Source organism: Tachypleus tridentatus, chromosome 10, assembly GCF_004210375.1.
Source record: "Tachypleus tridentatus isolate NWPU-2018 chromosome 10, ASM421037v1, whole genome shotgun sequence".
Classification (NCBI taxonomy): Eukaryota; Metazoa; Arthropoda; class Merostomata; order Xiphosura; family Limulidae; genus Tachypleus; species Tachypleus tridentatus.
This window is the reverse complement of record NC_134834.1, coordinates 158,666,222-158,683,079: the sequence shown is the minus strand read 5'-3', so window position 1 is coordinate 158,683,079 and position 16,858 is coordinate 158,666,222. Positions and strand designations below refer to the sequence as shown.

At 34.0% G+C, this 16,858-nt stretch overlaps 1 protein-coding gene across 2 annotated transcripts; it reads left to right on the top strand.

Moving 5' to 3' along the window:
* Window positions 1-1,913: 1,913 nt before the first annotated feature.
* On the top strand, window positions 1,914-7,750 carry LOC143230752 (uncharacterized). Of its 2 annotated transcripts, none has more exons than XM_076464861.1 (2): window positions 1,914-3,222; window positions 4,122-7,750. In XM_076464861.1, the coding sequence occupies exons 1-2, from the start codon at window positions 3,212-3,214 to the stop codon at window positions 4,555-4,557; spliced, it is 447 nt and encodes a 148-aa protein (XP_076320976.1). In that variant the 5' UTR covers window positions 1,914-3,211; the 3' UTR covers window positions 4,558-7,750. The 2 variants fall into 2 exon arrangements, with proteins under 2 accessions (XP_076320976.1, XP_076320975.1); XM_076464860.1 differs by having other exon boundaries at window positions 2,130-3,222.
* Window positions 7,751-16,858: the final 9,108 nt, after the last annotated feature.

Genomic DNA, 16,858 nt, shown 5'->3' with positions numbered 1-16,858 from the left:
ACTTCTAGTTGAAAATGATACAGTATAATATGTAAGCACATTAACAACTTCTAGTTGAAGATGATGCAGTATAATATGTAAGCACATTAACAACTGTTCATTGATAAAGACTTAATCAAGAGTTAACGGCGTTTACTAACTGCCTTCTTTTTAGTATATCACTTGAAAATTTGACACAGCTATTGTAGAAAGCCTCTGATATTGTAATACGATATTACAATAACGGAATCAAAATCGTCCTGGTATGCTGTGTTATAAAAATATAATCAAGATTACCATGGTATATTACATAAAAGTAACAATAATATCAGCACCACAAATATTTTAGCGGGTGATCGCATATATTAGACATTAAAAATATTCCTATTCACTGTGTAATGTATATCATGAGGTTAAATTACATCAACATAAAATAAATAAAGCACATTTTAGTATTAGCCATATCAAATTATTGTAAAAGCGAAACAATGAAAAGTGTAAGTTACTCTTATATGACAGTGTGAATAAATGTTTATTCCAATGTTCTTTTATCAAAAGAACATATAAGTATCCGGGGCTATCTTAAAGTTACATGTATTTTTTTTTTCTCGTAAGTATGTAGATGTTTTAATTTTCGTTACGTAATGTCACATCCTGACATTCTTATATCACGAGAGCAATTCCACTTCTGCATCTTGACGGATCGAAATAGACATCTTTCACATGCCTGTCGATACCTCAACCACTTGGCTGAAACACTGACCACTAACTTCTACACGTTAACAACCAATATATACACACATACCTTAAGACTTTCTCTACGTAACGAAATATCTTCGTGTGTATCCGAATATTGTGTTTTGCATTACGTTATATATGGTATTTTTTATCACATGAATATTTACAAACAATGTATTTGAGGTATCTCTTTGGATCATCTTTTTATTTTAATCATTCATGTTCATCCTTTTGATACGCCTCAGGTCTTTTCTTATGTCCCGTTTTGTATAAGACTCAGTGAAACTCCGACGGAGGTGCTGCTATCTAGGAAGCGTTATGAGAACTACCATACTTGGCCTTTCTCGAAATTTAGATCAGTTCACTATCTGGGTATTCTAAGTTGTTTTCTAGCTTGTTGAATTCACATATACTGTTGATATAAAAGCCTAACCTGTAATAAATAACTAAATTTAAAACATGGATTGCAAAAAATACCGAAACTCCTTACTACAGAATAGTGGCCTGGAATGGCCTGGTGATTAGGTTACTTAATTTGTGAGATCGAATTCCGGTGCTGAACATGCTCGCCTTTTCAATTTTAGAAGCGTTATAATGTGCCACTCAATCCACCTACTCGCTAATAAAGACAGCCCAAGAATTGACATTAGGTATTGTTGGAGGGTTCTCTTCCTTTTATCAGCTTCAGAACTAGAGATGAAAACAGATACCGTGAGCAACTTTTTCTCAAACAATACAAACAAATATGAAAAGCACATTACACTAAGTAACACTGCCACCAGCCATTGATTAAACATTAAGAAAAAATAAGCACGTGCTTAGGGCACCAAGGGAAAGGGGTGTCACTGTTTTTCCCCTAGCTATCATGCCCTTAACTCTTTCCCTGCCACACCCAACTTTAGTCGATTTTTTTGTAATTGTCTTAATCTGCCGTGTTCAACTTTACTGTGCATTGTTTGAAAAAAAAAACGTTTTATTTGGCTCAATGAGTGACTAAAGTTTTTATAAACCATTAAACTATGTATCTGAAGTAAGAAGTCACTGATTTGTGAAATATTACTGTAAAGAGCAGTACAAAATGTTGATGAAATCATCAATCATCATCAGGTAAAAGATCATCGTATGTTATGTCTGACCTTGAAGATGAAATATTTTTATCATTCATTCCTTCTGTTGTGGCTATTTATAAAAAAAATTATAGGCAGTGGAACTGTTTTGTTTTACCTTTTACTACTTTATTCACTCACATCTACAGAAAAATAAGAGTATAATACCACAGAAACATGAGTCAAACGAAATGGTGACAGATGTGTACAGAGACGTGACTAGTTTTATGTTATTTTCGGCTTCTGTTTCGGCCCAGCATGGCCAAGTGGGTTAAGACGTTCGACTCGTAATCTGAGGGTCGCGAGTTTGAATCCCCGTCGCACCAGACATGCTAGCCCTTTCAGCCGTGGGAGCATTATAATGTGATGGTCAATCCCACTATTCATTGGTAAAAGAGTAGCCCAAGAGTTGGTGGTGGGTGGTGATGACTAGCTGCCTTCCCTCTAGTCTTACACTGCTAAATTAGGGACGGCTTGCGCACATAGCCCTCGGGTAGCTTTGCGCGAAATTCAAAAACAAACAAACAATGAGCTTCTGTTTTCGTACGTTATATTTGGATTATTGTCTCGTTTGTCTTAGTTTTATCTGCGTTTGTACTGCATTATTCACGTGTGTTTTGTAATATTTTTATAAGTGTATTTCTCACTGAAGATTTTCTGAACCCTAATTTTTTGCCTTCAAACAACTTGCTGTAAAAAAATCTCTTTTGTGTATGAGTACATGTTTTGAAATTTATCATACCAAGAAAAAAGTTTAGAAAGGAATGCCACTGTAGCAATGCGACAGTTTATAGAAAACATGTAACATATAAGAGTATTTGGGCATGTATGTATTCCCTTGTGATTTTGTAATGAAAAAACAGATCTGAAGCTGAGATTTACTTAGGAGATAAATAGCCAACAAATGTTGTCAAATATCCCATTTTCAGACCCAGAAATGGAGATCGCAATTATAATCTCCTTATTTCTTCCTTGATTCTATCCTGACGTCATAATGGTCCGACTAGGCCCTCTAATGATATTTTTTATGTGACGAACGAACTATCCGAGACAGAAACACGGACAACGACGACAAACTTTTAGGTGTAATTCAACTATTTTGCGACACTAAATTCAGATCAGTATGTGTTCTATTACATTTCTGAAAAGCTGGGAAAATAATTGACTGATCGGAGCAGTCTAAAGGCAATATTTCGACCTTTTAGATCAAATTGCGTAAGACTTAGACATGTACAAGCATGATTCTTAACGTTGTTATGTATACACTATACTTCCAGTAGTAGTACAGTACTGTGGCACCGTCTTCATACATAGACACTGTAAAGAACCGACAAATCAACAAAATCAATTTAGAATTGTCTGATAAAGTGCATGAATTGAACAAGTTCATGTGTGCAAGGTTAGTACTGAGCACCAAGGCTTAACGTTAGTAGCCTCAGTTGCAATGAATTAGCATTAGGCGTAACGTTAGTATTGTTATCTGATAACTGAGTGACAATAACATTAGGCCTAAATACTGTAACTAGTTTAGTGTAAGTACACTGAAAACGCTACTGTATCCTGGAGTAATGAAGTGGACTATTCCCAATTTAAGGCTGTCGTTTTGAATTTGCCTTTGCATCCAGGAATGCAGAATTTCAGAAATATGATAATTTTGTAGATGTATGGTTTGTTGGCTCATCTTGGATCCCCAGGTCAAAACTGAGCTCAATGTTGAGGTTAAAACTCATTCTTCAGATATTTGATTAGGATTAAGGTAATCTAGCCTAGGCCTAACCCAGTACTTAGTAGTTCAATGTGCAGTACAGTTTACAATTGATTATATGTTATGTATGTGTCCCAGTACAGAATGATCACTGTGTATACATGCTACTACAGTATGTGTTATTGATCATAAATTATTTTGGAATACTTTTTGGCTCACAGTGGATTTGCATATTACCATTGTCATTACTTCTTGCATACAGCTATCATAGCAACAACATTAATGAAACTTTTGCAATGACTGAAAACTGATTCTCCTAAAATGGATTGAAGCCAGTCTTGAATGGTTTTCAACCAATCAGAATGCAGCAAATCAATAAAGGTATTTATGAATTCATGTTTATGTGCTGATGGAGCTAGGTCCTAGGATAACTTTATGGCAATATTTGTCTAAATGTAGACCCAGAGATTGGTATGTTTGACTGTCTTACCAACGTTTTTCCTTATGAATTTCAGCATTTTTCTAGTCATTATAACTATATATGATCTATGTTCTTTTGTGTGTTGTTTTATTTTTGTTTCTGTATTTTTCAGCCTGCACGATAAAATGTGTTCAATCAAGTGGTGCACAAAGAGAAAACTGGCAAAAAAGAACCAACAAAGGGCTTTGGATTTAGTGGCCAAGATTGGAAAACTGACTAATTTTTTCACTCAACTTACACAACATGATCTTCCAAATCGAAACCCATCTTCGCCATCAGACGTCACTTGTACTGCATCTGATTCTGACAAGATTGAAGTTGAACCAAGTTCCACATCTACAAGTACCACTTTGTCCACTTCAAAGTCAGAACATCATGATTACGTTGAGATGTCACAGGCTGGCTCAACTGGCACAAGTCTCACAACTGATCTCACTTTGTCTGTAAATTCTACTGATATCACCAGTGTTAATGTTGATGCAAGTTGCTCTACAAGACAGTCTGAAGTTGAAATAATTGCTGAAAATGAAAATTTCATCAAAAGATGAAGAAACTAAAGCAAAAGATCCAGGGTTGTGACTCGATATCTCTGCTGATGATGTGGCTTACTGGATTGCTTGTGGACCCACTGACTGTCAACACCACAATGGGCCATTTGGCAAATCCTGCCGGACTTTCAATAGTGGCAAACCAACGAGATACTGTTCGCAAAAACTTTTCTTTGGGGTAAAGGCCAATGGTAAGCAATACAAGAGACAGTTGTTATTGTTTTCACCATCACCAGAGCCAGTTTACTGCTTTGTAAACTTTTTGCCTCTAAATTTTCCTTGCATTTTGTTGAAAGAGAAGGGTTCAGTGACTGGCGAATACTATTGTAATTGATCATCATGAAAGAAGCACTACTCGCCGAGACTCTATGCTAACATACTTAACTTACAGACAAGGTTTAGGCTTGCGACAAGAGTTGTAAAACAAATTAAAGAAAAGTGCAGTTACTGGGAACATGTCTTGGAGCGTGTAATAGCTGTTATTCGTACGTTAGCTGAACATGGCCTGGCTTTCCGAGCAACAGATGAAAGACTTGGTTCACTGCAGAATGGGAATTTTTTAGGCTGCTTGAGCTCATAAGTCAGTTTGATCTATTTTTAGCAGGACACATTTCTAAATATGGAAATTCTTGAAAAGGAAGTCCTTCTTACTTGTCCAAAACCACCTGTGAAGAACTCATTGAACCAATGGCTCAGAAGGTCCACATGTTCATTGTTGATAAAGTCAGTTCTTCTGGTTATTTTAACTTGTCAGCTGACTCGGCACCAGATCTATCACATATAGATCAGTTAAGCGTTGTACTTCGATACTTAAAAGATGGGCAGCCTACTGAACGTTTTTTTTAACTTTTCTGGAACTGAAAAGCCATACCGGTGAGCAAATGGTAAACCAGGTATTACAGTACTTACATGAAGTTTGCAAACTCAATTTTTCAAAGTGTATGGGTCAGTCTTACGACAATGTTGCTAACGTGTGGGCGTTATAAGGGGATGCAGCAAAAGATTTTAGAAGAAAATAAGTTTGCCATATATGTGCCGTGTGCAGCCCATTCACTAAATCTGATAGGCTGAAGTGCTGTTGACTGCTGTCAAGTGGCAATTAATTTTTCTCTACAATGCATTTGCTCTATACATTTTGTCAGCCTCAACCAGCCAGTGGAAAATTCTTAAAGCTCGTCTTGGAAATAAAAGTGTGTTAAAATCCTTTTGTGATACCAGATGGGAGGCACATGCTATGGCAACAACAGCAATTTTGAAGTTTTTCGTTAAGATTTTGGAAGCTTTAGAATGTCTAGTTGAAGAACAGTCACAAAAGGGAGACAAAAGATACAAGAGCTACAATCTGTTTTTATGTGGGATGAGAGTTTGCAAAAGTTTCATAAAGCAAATTCTGCAAAATGAGGATGTGAACTTAAAAACACGTGCAGATCTGTACGGGTCATTAGCTGACCAACTACCCACTTTAGAGGATTACTTTGAAAGATTTGAAGCAAAGGTAATACTACCAGATGTTGATTACAATGCAGCTAAAACTTGCAAACGTGTCAGAAAGAAGGTACTAAATAACGGAGATGCACACGAAGTAGATCTGAATGCCAGAGATAAAGTTCATATCACCACCTTCTACACAATTGTTGACAAGCTGAAAACCCAGATGAGAAGAGATGTACAAAGAAATAGTAAACAGATTTTTCTTTCCTAAGAGATGTGCCAAATGATGTCACTTCATCTGCTGAAACTGAAAGGTACTGTCAGTGTTTCCAATAGCTAATTGATGCTTACCCAGAGGACTTGGACATTAATCTCTCTGCCGAGCTTCAGCAGTTTCAGTCATATGTGCACCATAAGTTCAGTGCAACAGAAACTGTAAAAACCAGATTCAGTCATGCTGAACTTCATAAAATAATTTTAGAAGACAAAATATTAAGATATAAGTAAATAATTTGCTTACAGAGTTTTAAGCTCAAAATGAGAAATTGTTAACATCAAAGTGAGAATTTTTTTACTGAAAGGGTTTTGAGTAGATTTTTCATTTTTGTTACATCGGAGTGTGAATTTGTTAACATCAAAGTGAGAATTGTTAACTCAGAGTGAAAACAAATATACAGTAAAAATAATTCTTTGTAATTATCATTAATCAAACAAGTGATTTCCCTCATCATTTATAAATAAAAGGCCTCAATCATTGCTTGATTTTGATCCATGTCCAATCTGTTAAATAAATAAAATAAAACTTTCTTTATTTAATATAGTTGTGAGGTCTGACCTGGAACAAAACTGAAGTATGGTTATAAATTTTCAAACTTTTATTTCACTTTCAGCACCAATTGAGTCTTAATGTCTTGTCAGTTAAGCAATGGAGGGGCTGAGGGGGGCACCATTGTTGGACTGTGCTTAGGGCATCAGTTGCCTTTAATCTGGCCCTGATCACAGTACAATCTGAATGTCATTTCCTATTTAAACTTTAATCCGGCCCTGATCACAGTACAATCTGAATGACATTTCCTATTTAAACTTTAATCCGGCCCTGATTACAGTACAATCTGAATGGCATTTCCTATTTAAACTTTAATCCGGCCCTGATCACAGTACAATCTGAATGTCATTTCCTATTTAAACTTTAATCCGGCCCTGATCACAGTTCAATCTGAATGTCATTTCCTATTTAAACTTTAATCCGGCCCTGATCACAGTATAATCTGAATGTCATTTCCTATTTAAACTTTAATCTGGCCCTGATCACAGTACAATCTGAATTCCTATTTAAACTTTAATCCGGCTCTGTCTGTCACTACATTAAGTTGAAAAGTTTTGTTATTGTTAAGTTCTCACAACAAAAGATTATCGAACAAAAAACTATTTAATAGTACAGTTGAAACCAAATTTAGTCTTCGTTTATATATATATATATATATATGTATGCATGTATTTCTATCTATTTTCCATATAAATCAAAAGCTTTTGGTGTAATAAGATATTCCTGAGAAAGTTTTTGTTTTTTTCAACAGTATATACGAAATCTGACATACACAAGTGAAATTATGTCGTCCAAACTAAGTCAATAGCAGCTGGAAGGAAACTATTGGAATTGTTTAGTTTAGAAACTTCAAAATCAAATTGTAAACACGCGTGAATAAAGTCAAATGAAGCTAGAGTGAAGTTAGCAAATAAAAAAAGAAAATAAACTGAACCAAACAAGATCAATATAAGTATATCTGAACTAATCAGAATCCAATGTAATCACATGTGAACTGACTAGAAAATAAATATTGCAATTACATATTAATCAATTGAACATAGATAACTATAATATCATTTGCATTAAATAGAGTCGAATGTAATTACGGTTAACTGACTGGAAAAGTATTAATATAATTCCTTCTGCCTTAACTCGAAACAATTGGTTGGTTGGTTGGTTAGTTAAGTGTTTTATAGCACAAAAGAACTGGGCTATCAGCGCCAGACTCGGAACAAATTGGAATAATTACATTTAGACTTACTAAAAGGAGACCACTATAAAAACAGTTAATTTAATTAGGATGTAATATAATTATGTCTTAATTACACAGAACGAAGACTAGTATAACTATTTCTAGACTTACAAAAAATAGACCATTATAATTATACTTAAATTAATTAGGAACAGACGTAATTATGTCTTAATTACACAAAAAGACATTAGTATAATTACACCTCGATTAGCAGCTAAGAGACTTGCAGGTAGGTCTTCATTAACCTGACTAAAACTGATGTGTTTGCATACGAATTAACGAAATTAATTTGATGTGTTAGCTCAAGAAACTGGTGTAAAATGTATGTGTTAACTGAAAGAAATTAGATGAGCCAATGTTGAAACAAAATATCATTCTGTAAACAAATCATATGGTATTGTTTAATAATATCATGTTTTTGTGATTAGATGAGCGTTTCTAAACCACAGTGAATATAAATTTCAATGCGAGATATATAATGTAACCTAAAATACGCAGGCACTATTCGAAGTACAATAAACATAATATTTTTTTAATGAGAGCATATGAATATATATATATTGATTAACGATACAGTAATATCGATTTTAATCGCGAGTTCATTTATACGATCATTATTTCTTCTTGTATCGAACCTAAATACCTTAAAATCAGTCTGTGTGCGGTTGGTGTACAGTTTTATTCACTTTTTTATTTATTTTAGCGTAAAAGCTACTCAAGGACTATCTGCGCTAGCTGTCCCTAATTTTAAAGTGAAATACTAGAGGGAAGACACCTAAATGACAATTCCTGGAATAGTCTATTCGAATCATGGGTTTTGATCGTCACTCTTATAACACATATTTTACGAATGTTATCATAATTATTATTGTATTATATTATACTACACTTGACTATACTAATTATCTTTTATAAGAAAATAATATTTCACCATAAGTAATTCAGGCCTTATGAAGTTAGCTCAATTGATTTTTTAAGCTGTTAATCTTTCTAAATGACAATATTTTTTGGTTGAATGAAATCCTACTTCATTTATACATTCGGTAAAAACTAAATCACTTCTTTCTGAGAGACTTAATATGAGCCAGGTCCGATTCTTGGTCCATTTCTAATAGTACGTTCAATCTTTTTATTCACCACGTTCTGGACGATAAACGACTAACCCCCAAGTAGCACAGCGGTATGTCTGCGGACACCCACCGCTAAACACCGGGTTTCGAAACCGGTGGTAGGCAGATCATAGATAGTCCCTTGTGTAACTTTGCGCTTTATTTTAAACAAATAAATTATAAACGACTGACTGGTTAGAATACCTGCACTTTGGATCCGAAGATTCACTTTCTGTATCTGGTTGCTGCAACAACGCCCTCTGAACTGCGGGGCAAAAGTTGTTCTGTAAGAATAACGGTCATATCTCACTCTTCCATCAGATGAATAGCCCAAGAGTTAGCGGCAAGTTCTTTTAAATAGATGCCTTTCATTTAGTCTATCAGTTCAAACGTAGAGACAGCTGCGCACAGATAGCTCTTTTTGTAGCTTTTTTAGAAATTTCTGACACAAACTAACAAAATCGACATATACTTTATAATATTTTTTAATATATATATATATATATTGCAAGTTTTTTATGTATACTGTTGTAGTAACAGTAACCTATGGCATAATTTGTAGAACGGCCAATTTGGGGCATCGTGACTCAGTAGTTTCGTGATTTAGACTCGTAAATAAACGAGTTCGAGGGTGGCTTGTGTTATACAAAAGCAAGGATTTAACTTTTTTATTTAAACTAAATTTTAAATTCTTTAGAAAAGACAGATAGCAACTGAGCTTACACTGAACCCAGTTCTGATGGGGAAAACTAGTTCTGGTTTGTAACTGTAAAAAACAATTAGTAATAAATTCAAAAAAGTTTTAGAGAGCTTTGCTGTCATATCTATGAATTAATAGTACTGAGTTTAGTTTGTTCGTTATTACTGACATAGCAGAAATACCTCATTAATGTGAATTGTAATTAAATAGATGTTCTGGATTGTTGAGACATTTGGATACCCTAATCAATCAATGAACACTATTAATCACATGCTTTATTGATAGATAAATGTTAGTAAGGGAGAGCATGCAACTGATTAAAAATTATTATCTATTATTTTATATGTCTTAAAGTATTATACAAACTGCGTGGTCAAAGTGACATCTTATATCATCATCTTTATGTTTACTCTTCGACTTGCCTTATTGTATAAACAAATGAAGCAAGGAAAAGACAATAACAGAAGATCAGACAGCAAGTGTTGAAACAATTTAGTTAAAAGTACAATTAAACAAAGCAATTAATTCCAGCCAGTCAAGTTCTATAATTAAATCGTGATCGAATGATAAATTAGATACTTTGCAGGAAACTGCAGTGCATACAGTGAAGTCATAATTATAATGAGCACATAATAGGCAGTTTTTAACCGTTGTTTAAAAAAGACAAGCTACAGAATCTATGCAAAAGACGAGATATATTTATGGACCGTAATTATCCAATGAACTTTAGTTACAGCTCTAAAACAACTTTATAGCATAGGTTACTTGCTATTGCTTTGACGTGGAGAAAATGTACAAAAAATACAAAATAAAAAGCTGGGATCTGTTATCTAGGTAAAAACTATATCGCTACGATTAAAATATTTTTGATACTACATCATCAGAATAAGTGACTGAGGCGAAAAGTGGTTCACTAATTAGATTTCCACCAACGACTAAGAGACTCCAACCATTAGCAAAGTTATACGAGAGAGAGTGGATTGCTTGCTTGTATCTATCTGTCTTGTATTACTTAATATGATTAAAACGTGTTCAGGATCTCAGAAGCGTTTAAAATATATTTACTTGTTTTTCTGCTTAGAATCAGGCTTAATGTTTATATATTATAAAAGCTATTATGAGCGTATTTTACGCTTATGAAGAATATTTTTTTCAGTCATATTTTATGTTATTTGTTATAAAGGTCACACGAAAGATGTGTGATTCTTGGTTTGAATTTTGCTTTGAAAATATGTAAACGTTCTACATAATGATACCTTGTAGTTATTGCTCGAGTTGTCCACCATGGAAACTAAACTTATGGATGCATTCTTTTATGCAATATTACTTTATATATATAATTCACATTCACCAAACTGCTTTTTTTACGTGTAAAACAGAACCATTTATTTATCAGACTTCAACGAAGCCTAACTTAAAATTCGCTTGAAATATTAAAATAAAAACATTGGGAGATCAAATTAAAACAAAACTTAAAATCAAAACTTTCAAACATCATAATTAAACGAAATCCCACTGAAGTCTCCCTTAGAATATCGACTTTTAAATGATTAAGTATGTCTGAAAACCTAACTGTAGATCTAGCTGATAATAAATTACTAATTAGTGAAAAGCAAGATAACATGCACAATAAAATTGTGATGTGTTGTCTTGAAACAACCTGTTCTGTTAGCTTTCCACCACATCAGTTTTGTAATGTGTTATCTTGGAACAACCTGTTAGTTTTCCACCACTATCAGTTTTGTAATGTGTTATCTTGAAACAACCTGTTAGTTTTCCACCACTATCAGTTTTGTAATGTGTTATCTTGAAACAACCTGTTAGTTTTCCACCAATATCAGTTTTGTAATGTGTTATCTTGAAACAATCTGTTAGTTTTCCACCACTATCATATTGTGTTATCAATGGTGTGATATGTTAGATTGAAAAACACTGTTGGCCTCATTAAACATATGTCGTTGTACTTTCTGTCAGTGGTGATTCATGAATCTTGATTCCTTCAAAGACGACATAGCCTTAAGAACATTTTAAAATTTTGTTAAAAAATAATTATACGCGTTATTGTGGAATCAATTGTTAAAGTCATGCTAGTAAAGTTTAGTTATGTAGTAAAAATTATTAAGCGTATCAAGAATTAATAAGGTTTCGAATATCTACTTATAGATGTTAACACGGTTTGATTTTCTTTGATTACTAGAACTTTAGCTAGAAGTCGCTTTGATTTTTAAAGCAACGTTTAATGACAATTTGATAATAACAGAAATTGAATTTTCCTTAACATAGAGTTTCTAAATTAATCACCAGATGGTAGCACATGCATTGCAAGTTTCGTTATTAACCTTTATCAAAATAAGCTTTTGTTAGGACTTTTAAAATTATTCAATTTAAATGTAAATTTTATTGAAAATTAATACACTTTCGGCACCTTGTAAGTCTCTATAAAGAAGTGAAGTTCAATTTTATGATTTAGTGTCGTACCTGATATTCGTTTTATTTTCATACTTTGAAAATAAATTTAGCGCCATCTCAAAATCTGTTCTAATTCTTGTATATATTTTGTTTATAATATAGATTTATTATAATAAAAGCACGTATTTTCTGACAATACAAAAAATAAAATGTTGAATTTATTGGTTAAAGAACAGTGTATATAATAACCGATCAAAGCGATGAAAGTGTAGAAAATCACTGCAAAAGCTAACCCTTGCTAACGAATTGCAATATAATTATTTTCCAATTTTTATGCTTCAAAATCATAAAAAATAAAAGATGCTGTATAATAATAAAACATAAAGTTAGACAGCATAGAGTAAAAGATATTTTAATGGTGAATTGACCAAATTGTATTTACATACAGCTATAAGCTTAATACTGCCCCAGGGGGCGAAAAAATCTACAACTTGAGCTCCCTAAACAAACACTTTGTACGACTTTTATAAACATAGAAGATTATTAAATATTTAAATAGTGTTTCAAAAGTAAAAACTGATATTTCGTAAATAATTTCTTTGGCACATAATTTCTACACATCATTTTAGTAGAAAGTAAACAAAGCTAGTCGATAATATTCAGACGTGTATTTTATCTTTTAACAAAGTGGTGCTGTCATCTTTAGTAAACTAAATGAAATAAAAAAAATTGTTTATACAATTAAATTAATTGTTTTGTTTTTTTTTAGTTTCTAAAGATGCAAAAAAAGGACAAATCCATGTATATAAAATCTTTACTAAAATATTTCTACTGTCATTTAGTTTGCAAAAAACAATGTTTTAGTTAATACATTGAAAAGCATATCTGTTGATCAATGTCTGGGATACAACAGTTGGCTCGGCAAAGGCACTCGATTTGTAATACAGGGTCGCAGGTTAAAATCCCCATTACACCAAACATGCTCGCCATTTTAGCCGTGGATGTGTTACAGTGACGGTTAATCCCACTATTCGTTGGTAAAAGAGTAGCCCAAGAGTTGGAGGTGGTTGTGGTGACTAGCTGCCTTTCCTCTAATCTTACACTGCTAAATTAGGGACGTCTAGCGCAAATAGCCCTCATGTAGCTTTGCGTGAAAATCGAAAACCAAACAAACAGACAAGAGCTAAAGAGAATTGTTGAAACTATCTTGTACTGCTAGACATCTTATATTATAAGACCCGGTATGGCCAGGTGGGTTAAGGTGTTCGACTCGTAATCTGAGGGTCGCGAGTTCGATCCATGTCACATTAAACATGCTCGCCTTTTCAGCCGTGGGGTCATTATAATGTGACGGTCAATTCCACTATTAGTTGGTAAAAGAATAGCCCAAGAGTGGGTGGTGGGTGGTTATGACAAGCTGCCTTCCCTCTAGTCTTACACTAACAAATTAGGGACGGCTAACGCAGATAGCCCTTGAGTAGCTTTGCGCGAAATTCAAAACAAACAAAGAAACAATCTTACATAATAATGGATTGCTAAGCTTGCCATTTAAGTTAATTCAATCTTACTGGTAAAAGCTTTACCCATTATATTGTTTCGAATCCTTAAAAACGTAGTATTTGAGTGAGTAACATGTAATTCTGTTCTCATCATTAAACGTACAGAACGAAACATAGCCTAGTGGCTGGTGTTACAAGCTTTATATCGGAAAGTCCGAAATTCCAAACATAAAGCTAATGAATACGCTCTACCCTTACAGATCTGAGTGCACTATAAAAGTGATAGTCAATACCGATGCTCAATTCAAGAAGCAAGACAACGCCCCTGTAACGACGGATACTAATGGCTGGCTGCTTTCTTTTTGGTAATAGTTCAATATCAAAGACGGCTACATCTAAACCATAGATATTTCTCAGTTGCCTGTTTATCCCAACATAAGGTGTTGTTCAGGTTGAAAATTCTGACCGCAACTCCTAGCTGTTAAATGTAAATTGATATAATACCATTTCATATTGATTTAAACTTACTGTTATAGCTCTGCTGTCAGAAAACTTTATCTAAAGAGAAACATGTGAATAGTAAATACTGGCGACATTTGCAATAAAAGTTGTTGAATCTTACTTACTCATTCAATGCTAACAAATATGACACTAAAATATATTTTTAGTAACCAAGTGTAACATTTTGGGGTATTAATAGGTGATTTTCCATTATTTTCAACATCTTACAGACATTCCAATGTGTCCAAACGTTCCTCACTGTAGCGTACGAATTATTGACAATCTACATTACATACACAAGAGCCGTTATCTATTTGTAACGTTGGTAATGCTCAAAATTGCATCAGTGGTCAGTGTCTGAATTTCAAGAGTAAGTCTCACGTTCAAATGACATCAATTTTAAAGATGACATGTTTACCACATCAAGTGATCTCATCTTTCCATTTCAATTGAACAATTCTAGCACCATCCATAAAATAAAATGGTTCAAAAACAGTGCAAGAAAGAATACAAAATCTCCTAACAGGAGAAAGGAGAAGTAGATGGATTTCATGAAAATATCAAAACAGTTCAGCAGCCATTAAAATAACTAAAACAGAGGGAGAATAACTGACACAGTCAAATAATGCTTCTTAAGAAACAAAGGGCATTCTTAAGTACACGAGGGCTATCTGCGCTAGCCGTCCCTAATTTAGCAGTGTAAGACTAGAAGGAAGGCAGCTAGTCATCACCACCCACCACCAACTCTTGGGCTACTCTTTTACCAACAAATAGTGGGATTGACCATAACATTATGACACCCCCACGGCTAAAAAGGCGAGCATTTTTGGTGCGACGGGGATTCGAACCCGCGCCCCCCAGATGACGAGTTGCACGCCTTAACCCACCTGGCCATGCCGGACCAACATTGAAATACCAAACTCTTTCTCGAACTGCATATTTGAAAATATATTCGTGGTTTTCCAGCAAGTTTCAGTCATTGTCAATTTTGGAAAGGATAAAAACACATTTTATTTTCAACAGTTTATTACGACGCCCTGAAAATAGCTGGAACTTATTCGAAATGATAAGATTTTTCTTTTGAACCTCCTACCAATGTTAAGTTTTTGTGTCTTTTTCCATTAATTGTTAGTATTATAGAAGATAATCACATAAGAAGACTAGACTCGTAATGTGAGGGGTGCGGGTTCAAATTCCTGTCACACCAAATATGCTTGCCCTTTCAGCTGTGGGGGCGTTATAATGTTACAGTCAAACCGTTTTGTGATAATAATTTTAGATTGTGATCGTTTCGTTTGTTGAATAATATTCTTAGGTTGTGATCGTTTTAGGGTAATAATCTCAGATCGTGATCGTTTTGTTGTAATATTATATAGTTATTTTTTGTGGTAGTAAATTTATGTTGTGATCGTTTTGTGGTAATAATCTCATATCGTGATCGTTTTGTGGTAATAATATTAAATCGTAGCAATTTTGTGGTAATATTTTTAGACTGTGATCATTTTATGGTAATAATCCTAGATCGCAATCGTTTTGTGGTAATAATCTTAGATGGTATAAAAGACTTGTATTCTTAAAACTACATTATAAAAACATTGAAAAAATTAGGTTATTCCAGAATATGTACGATGCTTCGTCGTACCATTTCTGTTTTCAGGTTTGACAAAAAATGGATGTCAAGTATTACTGGCGAACTTGTTGTTTTTACACAAAATCAGAACGAGTTCCATAAAAACGTGTTTGTTTATCATTCACAACATTACACTGTATCCTCATTCTCGTTTTCTGTTACATACCTGAAACAGTTCAACACTTAAATGATGTAATTTTATACATACAATGCTAATAAATATGCTAAATTGTTTTGAAATGTTATCCGATTGATCCTTTTTCTGTCGTTTCTTTAGAAAATATTTGTTTTCTTTATTTGTTTGAATTTCGTGCAAAGCTATTTGAAGGCTATCTGCACCAACCATCTATAAGTTTGGAATGATGTACTAGAAAGAAAGCAGCTAGTCAAGGCACCATCCACCACCAATTCTTGAGCTACTGTTTACCAACGAATAGTGGGTTTGGCTATCACATTATAACGCCCTCATGTCTGACATATTCGGGAACGGTACTCGAACTGGTGACTCTCAAATCGTGACTCGAGTGTCATGCCATACAATACTCTCCTCAACCTTGTCATTAGGAGGAGGCCGACACTTCCACTGTTCTTATGTTTTTAGGTTTTATCTTTGCCATTTGAGATTCCGACTAAACAAGTTGTCTGTAACTTGTCACCATTGGTTATGAACCTCCACTTTGTTTCCAATTCTTTCATATGAAAACTTTTCTTTGTTTCTGTTCACATTTTAACAGAAACGGTAAGGAATAACTTATGAAAGTTTCAGGTTACAAGTTTGTGCTTTTGCTAAGTGGCTAAAACTAGTCAACATTCATTCCTCACTTCTACCTTACCGGAGTAGTTTGTCATTCGTTAGTTCTACCTTACTGAAGTAGTTTGTCATTCCTTAGTTCTACCTTACTGGAGCAGTTTGTCATTCCTTAGTTCTACCTTACTGAAGTAGTTTGTCATTCCTTAGTTCT

Coding starts and splice junctions, on each gene's coding strand:
- LOC143230752 (XM_076464860.1), top strand. CDS start 5,792: ATGGCAACAACAGCAATTTTGAAGTTTTTCGTTAAGATTTTGGAAGCT.